Source organism: Coregonus lavaretus, assembly GCF_964263955.1.
Source record: "Coregonus lavaretus genome assembly, contig: SUPER_35_unloc_1, whole genome shotgun sequence".
In the NCBI taxonomy this organism is placed as follows: domain Eukaryota; kingdom Metazoa; phylum Chordata; class Actinopteri; order Salmoniformes; family Salmonidae; genus Coregonus; species Coregonus lavaretus.
The window spans coordinates 4,624,203-4,640,180 of NW_028167181.1; the positions used below are offsets into that span (position 1 = coordinate 4,624,203).

The following is a 15,978-nucleotide window of genomic DNA, read 5'->3' on the forward strand; positions in this document are numbered from 1 at the left end:
TCTCATTCTCCCTGTACAGATTAACTTGTCCTTTCATGTTCTCATTCTCCCTGTACAGGTGAACTTGTCCTTTCATGTTCTCATTCTCCCTGTACAGATTAACTTGTCCTTTCATGTTCTCATTCTCCCTGTACAGATTAACTTGTCCTTTCATGTTCTCATTCTCCCTGTACAGATTAACTTGTCCTTTCATATTCTCATTCTCCCTGTACAGGTTAACTTGTCCTTTCACGTTCTCATTCTCCCTGTACAGATTAACTTGTCCTTTCATGTTCTCATTCTCCCTGTACAGGTTAACTTGTCCTTTCATGTTCTCATTCTCCCTGTACAGATTCGGAGACATCTCTTTGCAAGAGAGGATAAACCAGAGGAACTTTGAGATTTTAGACAGTTATTACAAATCGTTAAGCGATAAGGTGCCAACAGAATGTAAGTGTATCAACTGACACTTCAGCATCAGAAGTATATAAATGTCATCAATCATCATGCAATAGTATCCATCTTGCTTTTTTATAGAACACATTTTGACTTTATCCCACAGAATAAAATGTGTTCTGTATATTGTAACGATCCATGGCCCTTTTTATATAAGGAACATACACAGAGTGTATAAAACATTAAGAACACCTTCCTAATATTGACTTGCACCCCCCCCCTCCCCTTTGGCCCTCATAACAGCCTCAATTCGTCGGGGCATGGACTCTACAAGGTGTCGAAAGCGTTCCTCAGGGATGCTGGCCCATGTTGACTCCAATGCTTCCCACAGTTGTGTCAAGTTGGCTGGATGTCCTTCGGGTGGTGGACTATTCTTGATTTACACAGGAAACTGTTGAGCGTTAAGCCTTGCAGTTCTTGACACAAACTGGTGCGCCTGGCACCTACTACCATACCCTGTGCAAAAGCACTTAAATATTTTGTCTTGCCCATTCACCCTCTGAATGGCACACATACACAATCCATGTCTCAATTGTTTCAAGGCTTAAAAATCCTTCTTGAACCTGTCTCCTCCCCTTCATCTACACTGATTGAAAAGGATTTAACAAGTGACATCAATAAGGGATCATAGCTTTCACCTGGATTCACCTGGTCAGTCTATGTCATGGAAAGAGCAGGTGTTCATAATGTTTTGTACACTCAGTGTAGTTCTATTACAGACATAAGATACAATGTGTCTTTATTTTACAGTCCAACACACACACACACACACACACACACACACCAGTATTTCCATTTCCCATCTACCGTGGATTCAGTTCCTGTAAAATACACCCATGTGGGTCAGATTTGCAGACAGATACACGACCATAGAGATCTACGTTTGTGATTATGTTATTGTTGTTGTTCTACACCAATGCTCCTCTCATCCATCTGTCAGTAGTTTCCATAGATGTCCCCATTCTCGTTGTCAGTGTACCATGTCTTTATCTTATCAGTAGCTGCATCGTGTCCGTATGAACACACACAACTCTTCACTGTTACACCTCTGCCGAGCAGCCAAATTAACCAACCAAAGCCAACTCGCGTTTCATTTTTTTTCACAGGTCTGCCATTTTTTGAAACGCAGACGGACTTGAAAGATTTGCTTGGAACCCTTGGCCAGAATGTAGTGACAAAGAAGAGAAAGAATGTGGAGATACTGTGGCTTGCTGGAACGGTGAATGGCTTTACATCATTCATGCAAACTTGTCAACCTGCTAATGTCTATACTTATGGTGGTTGATACATTGGTGCCCTGAGGGGAAGTTTCTAACTTGTGAATGCAATGCACCTGCTACAATGAAGACTTAATAAACATGTTCATCATCTGGCAGAAGACCATGCGAGGTAATAATCCTGATCATTTAGGGGAAATCTCCCAGAGATTGTGCATCCGATTACCTAATCACATAGGCATAGAGCAGCAATGGAAGCTACAAGTGACAGATTTACAGTACCAGACAAAGGTTTGGACACACCTACTCATTCCAAGGTTTTTCTTTATTTTGACTATTTTCTACATTGTAGAATAATAGTGAAGACATCAAAACTATGAAATAACACATATGGAATCATATGAAAGACATCTGGTCTGGCTGTAACTATGAGCTTCCTTCTCTTTCCGTCCCTGGTCTCTGGAATTAGCTGAGCCTAAAAATAAATGTGTTCTGGGCAACATCATATTAGCAGCTGCATAGAAAGTAGGGCACTTTCACTTTCGAAGTGAAAAATATTTACTTAACAACATGAACATGTTTTCATTGAATTCCCAATGGAGTTTCAGGGAAATGTTCTTCCCAATTCTACCCCACAGTCAGAGTAGTTTTAAATTATGTTTATGTAAAAAAAAGTTTGTTCATGCTTATGTTGTTGAGCTGTTTTTTCTGCGTCTCTGTTGGTCCAGATCTGCCGACGGCTGAACGGGATCAGGTTCACCAGCTGTAAAAGTGCCAAAGACAGGACGTCGATGTCTGTAACCCTGGAGCAGTGTGCCCTGCTGAGAGACGAGCACCAGCTCAACAAGGATTACTTCATACGAGCCCTGGACTGCATGCGGAGGTGAGCGAGAAACTCAACTTTGGGGGGGGGGGGGGGGGGGGGGGGTCTTTAAAGATGATTTCCTGATTCATAGCTGGGCTACTCGCATTCTCTCTCCTTGCCTCATTCTCAAAAAGGAAGGAATGGAGAGGGAAGTGAGCATTGAAGGGGACAATCTGAGGACAGGAACCTCCAATCTGCTCCACCACTGCTTGCATCACTTCCCTCTAATGTTTTGAGAAGGTGGTGGTGAGAGGATGGGAGGAAGTTTACCCGAGGAATCAGAGATGGACTTTTGAGATTCCCCCTTTGTGTCTCTGGGCCCTGAAGTTGATCGGGTAACCTGGTCAGGAAAACTCCTGGTCCTAATTATAATAAGGTCCAGGAGTCTTTCCTAACTAAGTAACCGACCTGACTGGGAAAAACTCCCGATCCTACGTATGCCAACATTGCCCCATTCCGTGTTCACTGGCACCACCCATATCACCAATCCTAGTTGGTATCGGAGGCCACACCCCGCCCTTATAGCCTGCCTCATCCAATCCCATCTGATTTGGTCAAAGTTCACATCAGAGCCACGTCGTAGCTTGGCATGGGCCCTGTTTGAATACTTTAGAAATGTCCTTCCCTCCCGTCCTTCCCTCAAAGAAATCACTGATCTGATGTGACTGGGTGGGTGAAAGCTACAGTGCTGTATCTAAAGGAACCCATGTTGTCACCTATCCAATGTTGTGAGATCAGTGATTACCTAATATAGCATTTCTACAGTAGTGTATCATGATGTCACCCAGGCACGTTCCTATAATCCCCCTCTCTACTGACTGTCCTCATGATGTCAGAAGCCTTCAACCATGTGATCTGAGGTTACCCAGAGTTGAGAGCGTACAATTCTGTCAACAGAGTTTGGCAGAAGAACACATGATCACCACAACTATCTAAACAGTTAATTGTATTTGGCTAGTAAGAGCTTTTGTAATAAATAGATGACAGAACACATTCGGTATGTGGTGAAGACAAAGTGGTTGCTTGTACTATACACAAAACACATCCCAAAAGAACTTGGAATAGACTTCATAGACTAGTTTTATTCAGACAAGCAATTCTTTCCCGGATTTGATGGACAACTTGACGAGAGTTTCGGGGTGCTTGAGTATCTAAGGAATCTTTGTTTCATCTGTGCACCAATTGTAGCATTTCAGCACTTTACCCTAAAATCGATTCAATTAAATTCAACCTCAACAAAGAGTGATTATCAGAGCTTGAGAATGTATATGTGTGCCCATGTGTTCCAGTGTCAAGATGGTTCAGACAGAGTGACACTGTAAAATAGCTGTGTCCTTGACCCGTCTATGCATAGTTGGACCCATAACTATCAATCTTCAGTAAATACGTTTTAGGACTGAGCAGCTGTAAGTATGATGGATCATTCTTTCAACATAGTTTTGTCAGAATAGCCTGTATACTGTGTGATCACCACATAATGTAAACGGTCAGTTGACTGTGGCTAGTTAGTGATCTTCCCATGAGTAAAAAAGGGTGATTCAAATACTTTTGCCTGCAGAAATGCTTTCACACCAACTGTCTGCAACTGCATACACTGTGTGTTCACACGTGAAATGTAACAAGAACAAAAAAGATACAGCTCAGATGATCACTAAAGCAGAGTCTGAGAGAACTAAGTCATTTCTAAAACACTGTTAGATAAAACTGGTTTATGTTTTGAGAAAAAGGAAAGTTAAAGTAGTGCTTTGATAATATTGAGGGTTGTTATGAGGCTGGTAGATCCGGTTATGGTTAGACAGTGTTGTGGCTTTGGAGTGGTCCAAGAATAAACCGGCTCTACAACAACACTACGGCTATAAAATGTCATCATCATTAGAGACTATGAGCCTACTACTAATCTAAAACGTCAGAGTTACTATAACCAAGTATTGTCCAATTCTATTATAATCCCCCTTTTACGTAGGATGCGTACTGCAGCAGTGACTCTTGAAAACTTGATAAGTTGCGACAACCAGTGTTAACTAGTAGCAATCCCAAGTTGACATGCTCCTCTGTGTTGGAGAAATTATCTTTACCCGTCCGTCCGTGCCTGCGCATGTGCACTGGCCTTTTAACTATCCCAAAGCATAGGACCAAGAGACAGCCTTTAGTTACTATGTGCCCAGCCTCTAGAATAGCCTGCCAGAGAACCTGAGGGGGGCCGAAACTGGGGACATATTCAAAAGAGATCTTAAAACACACCTGTTTAATTCTGCTTTTCCTCAGGGTACTTTTTAGTCTTTTAGTTTTTTATCCTCTTATGTTTGTTGTGTAGTAAATATTTCTGTTGTTAATGTTTTATCCCGTAAAGCGTGTTTCGTTGCATCCATGTCTGAAATGTGCTACATAAATAAAGCTTGATTTGCTGGTGGTATGTGGCCCATAGGGGCCTCTACCTAACTAACCCACGGGTTCTTTTTGAATGTTCTGCTCTTTTCTCTGACTGACAGTGTACTGCCTAACAGTCTCTGTGGCTTAGAACAAACCAAATTTGGGTTGATGGGAATAGACGGCAAGCTATTTTGATATTGTTTGATGACCCCTATAGCTTTTGCCACCGTCACGCATCAAGGTTCAGTGTAAATTAATTAAATCCATTGACTGCTTCCGCATAGAATATTTTTGTTGACATAAGAAGGATGTCTCTGTGGGAAGCTCCCTTAGTTATGAATGGGCCTTGTTTCATCTTGGTATGATTATAGTGACGGAAGTACCAGCTTACTTTGGCACCATAACTAAACAAGCTAGTTCCATACTTCACGTTCTGTACATTATGCACTGTTTGCTTTGTGTCAGATCTGTTGTCTCCTCCTTTAAACTTTGTGATCTTGCGATGGTTTAATTGTTCGTAAGGAAAGAATACTCTCCCATTATTGGTATGTAACTCTTTGGAACAGGACATTTGACTTCCTTAGATAAGAGCTGAATGAATCGCATGTTGTGTGGCAACCAACGCTTTGTATTGACTACAGGCCTCTAGATTTACAGTTTAATAGAGACCATGTAAACCGTCTTTTTTTAAAGAATCTAGTCTCAAGACTAATCAACATGTGGTCTAACATGGTGTACAGCAGAGAAGTCAGGAGCTTTGTTGACTTGCCAAGTTTGTTCTCTACTTTTCTTTACTACTTTCTCTCACTTTGTTGTGACTCATGTATAGATGGGTTGGCTGACAAAGTCACGAAAAGGATGCGCGCATCGATGTGGCTGGAAGTTGTGTGTTGTTATGATTCTGAACGGTCTGATAGCTAGCGACAATTACAAGAAGCTGCCATGTGGGGAACCGTAGGTGGCTCGTTTCAGCTCATTGTATCTTGTTATTGACACCATGTCTTGTTTTGAGGTGTTTTGACTGATGTCTTGTCTATGCTAATATGGCAGAAATGTGCTAGCTAGCTAACCAACAACTGAGAGACTCATTGTGCATATGGTGCAAATGTATTTATGTGAGACTAACTACAGTGAGGGAAAAAAGTATTTGATCCCCTGCTGATTTTGTACGTTTGCCCACTGACAATGACATGATCAGTCTATAATTATAATGGTAGGTTTATTTGAACAGTGAGAGACAGAATAACAACAAAAAAATCCAGAAAAACGCATGTCAAAAATGTTATAAATTGATTTGCATTTTAATGAGGGAAATAAGTATTTGACCCCTCTGAAAAACATGACTTAGTACTTGGTGGCAAAACCCTTGTTGGCAATCACAGAGGTCAGACGTTTCTTGTAGTTGCCCACCAGGTTTGCACACATCTCAGGAGGGATTTTGTCCCACTTTGGCAACTCGAACCTTCAGCTCCCTCCACAGATTTTCTATGGGATTAAGGTCTGGAGAATGGCTAGGCCACTCCAGGACCTTAATGTTCTTCTTCTTGAGCCACTCCTTTGTTCCCTTGGCCGTGTGTTTTGGGTCATTGTCATGCTAGAATACCCATCCACGACCCATTTTCAATGCCCTGGCTGAGGGAAGGAGGTTCTCACCCAAGATTTGACGGTACATGGCCCCGTCCATCGTCCCTTTGATGCGGTGAAGTTGTCCTGTCCATTTAGCAGAAAAACACCCCCAAAGCATAATGTTTCCACCTCCATGTTTGACGGTGGGGATGGTGTTCTTGGGGTCATAGGCAGCATTCCTCCTCCTCCAAACACGGCGAGTTGAGTTGATGCCAAAGAGCTCGATTTTGGTCTGATCTGACCACAACACTTTCACCCAGTTCTCCTCTGAATCATTCAGATGTTCATTGGCAAACTTCAGACGGGCCTGCATATGTGCTTTCTTGAGCAGGGGGACCTTGCGGGCGCTGCAGGATTTCAGTCCTTCACGGCGTAGTGTGTTACCAATTGTTTTCTTGGTGACTATGGTCCCAGCTGCCTTGAGATCATTGACAATATCCTCCTGTGTAGTTCTGGGCTGATTCCTCACCATTCTCATGATCATTGAAACTCCACGAGGTGAGATCTTGCATGGAGCCCCAGGCCGAGGGAGATTGACAGTTATTTTGTGTTTCTTCCATTTGCGAATAATCGCACCAACTGTTGTCACCTTCTCACCAAGCTGCTTGGCGATGGTCTTGTAGCCCATTCCAGCCTCGTGTAGGTCTACAATCTTGTCCCTGACATCCTTGGAGAGCTCTTTGGTCTTGGCCATGGTGGAGAGTTTGGAATCTGATTGATTGATTGCATTTGTGGACAGGTGTCTCATACAGGTAACAAGCTGAGATTAGGAGCACTCCCTTTAAGAGTGTGCTCCTAATCTCAGCTCGTTACCTGTATAAAAGACACCTGGGAGCCAGAAATCTTTCTGATTGAGAAGGGGTCAAATACTTATTTCCCTCATTAAAATGCAAATCAATTTATAACATTTTTGACATGCGTTTTTCTGGATTTTGTTGTTGTTATTCTGTCTCTCACTGTTCAAACAAACCTACCATTAAAATTATAGACTGATCATTTCTTTGTCAGTGGGCAAGCATACAGAATCAGCAGGGGATCAAACACTTTTTTCCCTCACTGTATAGTTTACATGTTGTCAACAGTCTAAAGCAACCCTGTCTGTTTTGCCCCATAGTGGCGCGCGTGTCAGTTTTGTTGCTAAACAACCAACCCCTCTATACAGTATGGTGGTCTGTGAGCTTGTCAAAGTATAGTTGGTTGCATTAACCACAGACATTATGTGAGTGTTCATGTTTATGAATTCCTACCCAGTGATATAAACTTAACTCATTGAAATATTTTTCACTGCTGTAGGCGTTTAGTGCTTAAAGTAACTACCCAGTGAAAATCTCACTTTTAAAGTTAATAATCTGTTAACTCATCCTATACTTGCATTTGTGGCCAAAGCATAAATTGGAGAAAAAACACAAAAACTTCTCAAACAGACAATTTCAATTTTTTTTGCTATTTCCTCATGAGGAGGATGAGCTGGCCAATCAGCAGTCTAGAGGAGGAAAAAGCATAAATTGGAGAAAAAACACTTAAGAAACCCCACCTCAAACAGACAATTTAAAAAATGCTTTTTAACATACTTAATTACAATTTTTGGAAGTAAAACTATTTCTCTCATATTGTAAGCAATTATACAGTGAGTGAACAAAACAATAGGAACACCTTTCTAATATTGAGTTGCAGCCCCTTTTGCCATTAGAATAGCCTCAATTCATCGGGGCATGGACTCTACAAGGTGTCAAAAGCGTTCCACAGTTGTGTCAAGTTGGCTGGATGGCCTTTGGGTGGTGGACCATTCCTGATACACATGGGAAACTGTTGAGCGTGAAAACCCCAGCAGCGTTGCAGTTCTTGACACGCTCAAACCGGTGCGCCTGGCACCTAATACCATACCCCGTTCAAAGGCACTTCACCCTCTGAATGGCACACATACACAATCCATGTCTCAATTGTCTCAAAGCTTAAAAATCCTTCTTGAACCTGTCTCCTCCCCTTCATTTACACTGATTGAAGTGGATTTAACAAGTGACATAAATAAGGGATCATAGCTTTCACCTGGATTCAACTGGTCAGTCTATGTAATTGAAAGAGCATGTGTTCATAATGTTTTCTCTCAGTGTAGGTCATAGTTCATAGACATCTGGAAACACTGGATAGTTACTTTAACATAAAGTACAATGGAAAGTGATAAATAACACATTGTCCAAGTGTTTAAAAAAAAATATATATATATATATATATATATATATATATATAAAAAACAAATATATGTATTCACTAACTGTAAGTCGCTCTGGATAAGAGCGTCTGCTAAATGACTAAAATGTAAAATGTAAATGTTTGATTTTGGTCCCGTGGGTTTTGGCCAACAGCCAGTCTTAAGTCTTTTCATGTTCATGAAGCTTGCTTGACTATATCTCTATCAATACATTTACTACCACTGTTCCCTTGTCTTATCCAACACTTATGTCTTGTTTAAATATCGACATAGTCTGAACCCAAGTGTACGTTCTAACTGCACCACTGTCTGGTTTCACTATGGCTTGTTCTGGATATGTGGGGGTTAGGCTTATTATATTTCCTTAAGGATTGGGTTGAGATCTTTAAACGTCCCTTTCTGTTGGCTACATGAAAACAACAGGTGCATACACACAAGCATAAGAACACATCCAAAGATTTGTCAAAAGAATTGAAAGATGAGAGATCCAGATAAATGATCTTGCCTGCCTTTACTCACCCCCTTCATGCTTCAATTCCTCTATTCATGTGGGACTTAGACTCTTCCATTCATCTTTCCATTTACCCATCCATTCATCCGTCCGTGCCTGCGTCTGTGCTTGCTGGTTGTCTTTGGCCAATGTCAGGGGTCCCTCCTTTACTAACCCACTGGTTCTTTCTGTCTATTCTCTGTCTCACCTCGTCCGCCTCGCCCCTCGCCCGGCAGTCGGCTCACCCAGGGAGAAGTAGTGTGTCAGTGGGATTCGGACCCAGAGGCGGCATGCTCTGTAGCGGAGAACAAGCCGGCCTCGCGACACTTCTACCCCATCGCCCTGCTGCTTGTCAGCTCACACCTGCTGGTGGTGTGGCTCATTTTAAGTCTTGTTTTTCTGCTTGCAAAATATCAATAAAGTTGCTGACGATGCCATGTACTGACCTTGTGTGTGTCGGGTGGTGATTTTTGTTTGTGCAGCTTATTTTTCTGGATGGATGGAGGGAGTATGGAATTAGAGAGGTGTGATTTCATTGATTTTTCTTTGAAAGGATAATTGGGGGATAAATTGTTTAATTTGTACAATCAAACACAAGCTTTCGACTGTTAATCTGACTAGCAGGCTTGAGGATTGGATGGAATCGATTAAGAATTAAAGGGATTAAGAAAATAACTTCTCTCCGCTAAGACATATTGGCTTTCTCTATTTTCACAGATACCATACTGTTGAACCTTGGAGGCTTTTTTCTCCTGTAGCAAAAGCATTGGCCATATAATACTATCAGAAGGACTGGAGATAAACAATTATCTCTTCATGTCAATGACAGAGAGCTAACGTTCTGAGAGCTAGCATTGCGTTCTGGTTGACTGCTCTGGCACAGATACCAAAGTGCTAACACCGTAACTGAAGCCTATCACACTGTAACACAATCCAGTGTAAACCCCAAGCAGCTTGAGGGCACGTTATTATCATAGCCTCCAGTTGACCCCTGTCAGTTGAGGGATCCTCCTCTTCATAGAGACTGTGATTTATTTACTAAGATTCTACATTTAGTAATGTACTACATCTCTTCAACGATTGCTATGTCCTCTGGAATAGTGGAAGTGGAACCCCCTCACTCTTCTTCCCAACTCCAACTATCTCCCCCTCTACTCTAAAGTAGAGCATAGTAGGATTCTGATGAGCAGGTGGAAATAGAGCCATATAAATCAATAGTGATATGCCCCAGGACACGTCAAAAGCAGCTGTTTTCTCTCCCTCCGTTAGACTGCTGTTAGTGTGTTTAGACCGTTAGACTGCTGTTGTTCTTCTGTCTTTAAAACAGCAACTACAGAACAACATATGTAGGAATGATCCCAGAATGTAGGAGTGATCCCAGAGTGTAGGCACAGTACACAAACGTTTCTCAGTCTTAACCTGCCAGGTATCGGATGTGTGCCACCACTGACTGAGCAAACATCGATAGGGAACGTTCTGAATTTATGGAACGGATACATGCAGGAATTTGGCTATTTAACTTGACCAGAACTCAAATTTGATAGTCGGCATTTCATTTTTTCTTGGCCTGCGAATCGTACCGCTCCTCCGGTTTAATCAAATGACACATTCACTGCAGTTTACAGCCTAGACTAGAGGGAGGGAGAGAGGGGGGGATAACTCCAAAGTCCAAAAACATCAACACCTATCGCCGAAACGACATAACCTGTTTCAGAGCCGGGTGTTTGCAACCCAACGGGACAATCTTAATTGAACGTGCAGACTTCCCAAATCGCAATAACTCGCACTCCAATAGCTCAATGGGAATAAACGACGGTACATTCGAAATCGTTACCCTTGTGGACGGAGAAAAAAGCGGCGTAACTTGAATAAATATACCTTTAAGAAGTACGCCATGCTCAACCATCCAACCAATCGACAAGACGCTCTTCTTTAAGAAAAACCACCACCACTTTATTCATCCGTGACGCATAAGCAACATTTTCATAGCCTACCTTCTCTCCTACGGCGACCAGAAACTTCTCCACAGTGACAGTATCTTCAGTAACACACCTGAAGCCGTGCGGAAGTGACAGGGACGGCGTCCCCATGTGGGTCGCCATCCTCACCAAAACCAGGGCAATTCCAACAAGAAATACAATATACCTAATTCTACCACAGAAAAATATATTTAAAAAAATAATAATAATAATAATCCTCATGCATAGAAAAAGGAAAACCACCAAGAAAAGGAAACAAGAAAGAAAACACAGGCGATCTAACTCCAGACAACACTGGCACTCGCTCATACAATTCCCAGCATGCACCAAACACTCCCAGCATGCAGGGAGAGCGAGAGAGTGAGAGTGTCTGTGTGTCCTGGGGCTCTGTTCACAAACACAAACAGACCCCACAGAGTCCCAGGACAGCAACAACACAATTAGACCCAACCAAATCATGAGAAAACTAAAAGATAATTACTTGACACATTGGAAAGAATTAACAAAAAAACTGAGCAAACTAGAATGCTATTTGGCCCTAAACAGAGAGTACACCATGGCAAAATACCTGACCACTGTGACTAACCCAAAATTAAGGAAAGCTTTGACTATTTTCAGACTCTGTGAGCATAGCCTTGCTATTGAGAAAGGCCGCCGTAGGCACACTGCCCACAAAATGAGGTGGAAACTGAGCTGCACTTATTTCCCTCAGATTACAGAGATCTACAAAGAATTTGAAAACAAACCCAATTTTGAAAAACTCCCTTATCTACTGGGTGAAATACCACAGTGTGCCATCACAGCAGCAAGATTTGTGACCTATTGCCACAAGAAAAGGGCAACCAGTGAAGAACAAACACCATTGTAAATACAAACCATATTTATGTTTATTTATTTTCCCATTTGTACTTGAACTATTTGCACATTGTTACAACACTGTGTATATATATACATAATATGACATTTGAAATGTATTTTATTCTTTTGGACCTTCTGAATGTAATGTTTACTGTTAATATTTATTGTTTATTTCACTTTTGTTTACTATCTACTTCACTTGCTTTGGCAATGTTAACATACGTTTCCCATGCCAATAAAGCCCTTAAATTTAAACTGAATTGAATGTGGGAGGATTTTGCCCAATGAAGGCAACATAAATACTAGCCCAATATTAGACCTCTTATTAATTGATTTATTAATGAGAATGAATATGGTAAGAGGTCTAATATTGAGCTAGAGAGGCTTAATAGGCCTACATCAATGGAAACCCATTCTTTAGTTGGTGCATGAAACCACTTATCAGGATTGCAAACGGAGATCTGAATGATTGCATATGATCCGAACACATAAGACCAAGTTCACAAAGTTGCTTGGAGAGCTGATTACTGTGACCATATAGACATATGTTGCCTTTGTACTTTTAATTGTCATCTATAATAATAAATATATATATGCTTATTGAAAATGTGTTTAATGCGCACCAATGTCCTGCCTCCTTTATGGTATCTGGCTCCAACTCTGGCTCTCTCCAGCTGGCTACACTGAGCTCTAACATCATAGTGAGTTTCCAAAATGAAGTACTGCAAGACAGCATTTCAAACTAACATATATCTATTATGGGCTGAAATAGGCAAATAATGTTAGATAGTCATGTAATGGACCACGTGAGAGTTTCTGGTTGTATATCCTTTATCTGCGGCGGAAGGGGGCACACTTTGATTTTGCCTATGCTGCAGAATTGCTGGGACTTTGGTTGTCTGTCCCTCCCTATACGTAGTTTGACAAACCCAGTTTTAAATATGAATTTTCATGGGCATCATGTTGCACCAAGAGCTCCATTGGCCATTGAGAGGCCATAGTATAAACGGATAAGCAGAGTGACCTTGTCCATGGTGGTCTGCGAACCCACGACCTTCCAGCTCGCAGCCCTGCGCGTTATCAAATTCCCAATGTCGCCATGTAACGCTCTCGAGGTGAAAAACGGTTTGTCAAACTGCATATCTAAGGCTCTGGTTTGTCCTAGGAGTGAGGGTAAAGGTAGGCATGTTCTCTGCTATATTTTGTTTAATTATTATTTTGGGTAGAGGGAGGGTCATTTTTTTCAAGCATTCAGGGAGGGTCAAGTGAAAATATATTTGGACTAAGTTAGGGTCATCCATTTTAATTTCAGAGAGGTCCGATTTTCTCCAGGTATCTCTTATTATAAATAACTTACAGTCCCTTACCTTAGCTGTCCTACGTGTAATACTTAACTGATGTCCGTCTGTTGTCTGTTGCCCATCTGTCTGTCTGTTACTCGGTTGTTGGTTGTTGTTTTCCACATTCAAAACACAGACCCCCTTTTTGAGAAAATTATTCATAATTCCATTTCATTCTTCTTCCCCCCTTTTTGTCATCATGGCCAGGGAGGGATGTCGGATTGAGAATGTGCAAAAGAATATTAAATGCCGGAAGTATGCCTTCAACATGCTGCAGCTGATGGCATTCCCCAAGATCTACCGGCCGCCGGAGGGGACCTATGGGAAGGTTGACTCCTGAACCCAGCCTATATATAGAAAATAAGATGGTTACGTCCTGATTCTCCACCCTCCACAGGGAGTATGCATGTGCACACTTTGGGAGAAGTGTGGGGAATAGGACAGCAGGTGTAAAATCTAATCCAAGCAGTAAATATAGTAGTAATATAAATATACTGTATAGCCATGCACTGCAGGTCCAGATGTAAAGAAAACAACAACAACAAAAAGTAGTTGTAGGTGTTTCTGATATTGGCCATGTTATGCAATGTTGCTGGGACACAGTGTTTTTTGTATGAGTTTTAAGTTAAGCCATATCTCTCTGTTCAGGCATTTCTTTGACATTTCTACTTCGTTGAGTCATCGTTTGTAATATCTGCCAAATGTGTCGCTTGCCAATTGAGCGTACTTTCTCACACCCATGCTCGGTTTCTGAAATGCCTTAAAGGTTAGTCACATTGGCACAAATAAACACAGTAACCCATTTGTGTCAGACAACATAGCTTGAAGGAAGCCTTGGCCTTGAAAAGGTTTTATAAATTAGAGAAAAAGCTGAACAGACTCTCATGTTTAAAGCTTGTTGTTCATGTTCCCTCAGGTCTCTTTGTAGAAGGATGTAAGTCTGTCTGTCCCTTAAGGAGCCTGAGAGAGAACAAGCTGTAGCTTCCTTTAAATATCATTTCACTCCATGAATATGTTCTCCTTTCATTATCAATCATGGTTGCTTTTGAGACGTTCTTTTTTTTTTTTATGTTACAATAATAAACTCAATCGTAATGTGTTTCACAAAATATGTTGAATTGCTGCCATATCTATCACATGCTGTATATAACTTCACTTTTTATTTAAAAATTGTATTTTCCTTTATTTTCCCTCCACAATTATTCAATTGGAAACCAAACCATAACCCCTTTGTATCATAATATTTATTTTTATATCCTTTTTAAAATCGTTTTTTAATGCTTTATTCAGGGTCACTGTCTTGGATTCAAAAGCAACCAAGGCTCTTCCTGTATGGTAAATATCTTTCCGTTTGTGCTTTGCAATGTGTTGCATTCCTATTATTTTTATTAAAATAAATTTGACTAAATTGCTTGTGATGGATGCTAATATCTGTGTTCATCTTATCATAATGTCTGTATCTTATTAGGGCAGTGGATGTTGATCTCTCTAAGAGGCAGGAACGTCCAAATAAGTATGCGTGCACACACACACACACACACACACACACACACGTGCCACTCATTCTCACCTCATTGTTTGCTAATAGGGAACTGATCTACTGAGGTAGTTCCCATTTTCACAATATTGGCTTCCAACAAGTTCAATGACTCTTCGGGGTTTTAAAGGACATTGTTACAGTATCTCAGTCAGTTGCTAATATTACAAACCCTTATCATCTGAAGTGCCAACACTGCTACACTGGGCATTCCAGAGCCTGAGCAGCGGCTTCAGAAAACTACAGAGAGCTCACAGCCAATTGGCTGGAAAATGGACTCCTGGTGTATCACTGACGAAGACATGGCAGAGGTCAAGAAGGAATCGTTGGAGCGTCTCCGTCCGTACCTCTGTGAGAAGCTAGTGGCCGACCGCCACCTGGACTACCTCCGGTCCAGGAGGGTCCTTACGCGGGACGACGCCGAGGACATCTGCTGCCGGGTGGGGAACAGCAAGAAGACAGGTAGGATGCTGGACTACTTAGCCGAGAACCCCATGGGCCTCAACTACCTTGTGGAGTCCATCCGCCGAGTGAGGACCAAGGACTTTGTCATTGGGAAGATCACCAGCGAAGTCGAGGCAGTGAAGGCGGAGAGGAGAGAGGCGGCCATCTTGTTAGCAGCAGGTAGTTCTTCGTCTGTCTGTATATGCAAAGAGAGAACTCCCTTTGTGTCATTTCAGAGTGACAGTACTGGATACAAAGGCAGTAGTGAAGCACAGTCCGTCCAAACCTCTCTGTCCAACTCTGAAGACAAGTGGAGTCAAAACGAAGCATCCTTTTCCTGGAGTGCCCTTCCTGAAGAGGTTAGTGTGTCTTCTTTAGCCAGTCTCCCAAAACCAGGAGAGCAGGGCGCCCCTTCAGTGCCCCTTGAGGACTCAGAGCCTGGGACCTTAGAGTCCGAGAGCAGTGACCAGTTTCACACCCTGTGTTCCTTTTCAACCCCCTTTCTGTGATGTAATACAGAATGCCTGGATGTCTGGATTCAAACACAGGTTGGATTATATGGGGACTATAACGAAAGGGTTAGGTTTTATTGTGTCATAACTGTACAT

The 15,978-nt window shown here is 41.8% G+C and overlaps 3 protein-coding genes across 3 annotated transcripts in view; all 3 read left to right on the forward strand.

Moving 5' to 3' along the window:
• Positions 1 to 14,852, forward strand: part of LOC311109965 (type II inositol 3,4-bisphosphate 4-phosphatase-like) — a gene marked incomplete at its 5' end in the record, with an annotated part of 72,655 nt that extends 57,803 nt beyond the window's left edge. Inside the window, 4 exons of the mRNA XM_084188480.1 lie at positions 332 to 429; positions 1,542 to 1,654; positions 2,381 to 2,535; positions 13,597 to 14,852. Coding sequence (XP_084044606.1) covers positions 332 to 429; positions 1,542 to 1,654; positions 2,381 to 2,535; positions 13,597 to 13,729 — 499 coding nt within the window. The 3' untranslated portion in view covers positions 13,730 to 14,852. The remainder of the gene's footprint in view (positions 1 to 331; positions 430 to 1,541; positions 1,655 to 2,380; positions 2,536 to 13,596) is intronic.
• gprin3b (GPRIN family member 3b) overlaps positions 1 to 15,978 on the forward strand; it is a 263,036-nt gene that overhangs the window by 78,137 nt on the left and 168,921 nt on the right. The gene's annotated exons all lie outside the window — the stretch shown is intronic.
• On the forward strand, positions 15,199 to 15,879 carry LOC311110060 (B-cell lymphoma/leukemia 10-like; the record flags this gene model as incomplete). The annotated part of the gene is made up of 1 exon (XM_084188610.1): positions 15,199 to 15,879. The coding sequence occupies one exon, from the start codon at positions 15,199 to 15,201 to the stop codon at positions 15,877 to 15,879; it is 681 nt and encodes a 226-aa protein (XP_084044736.1).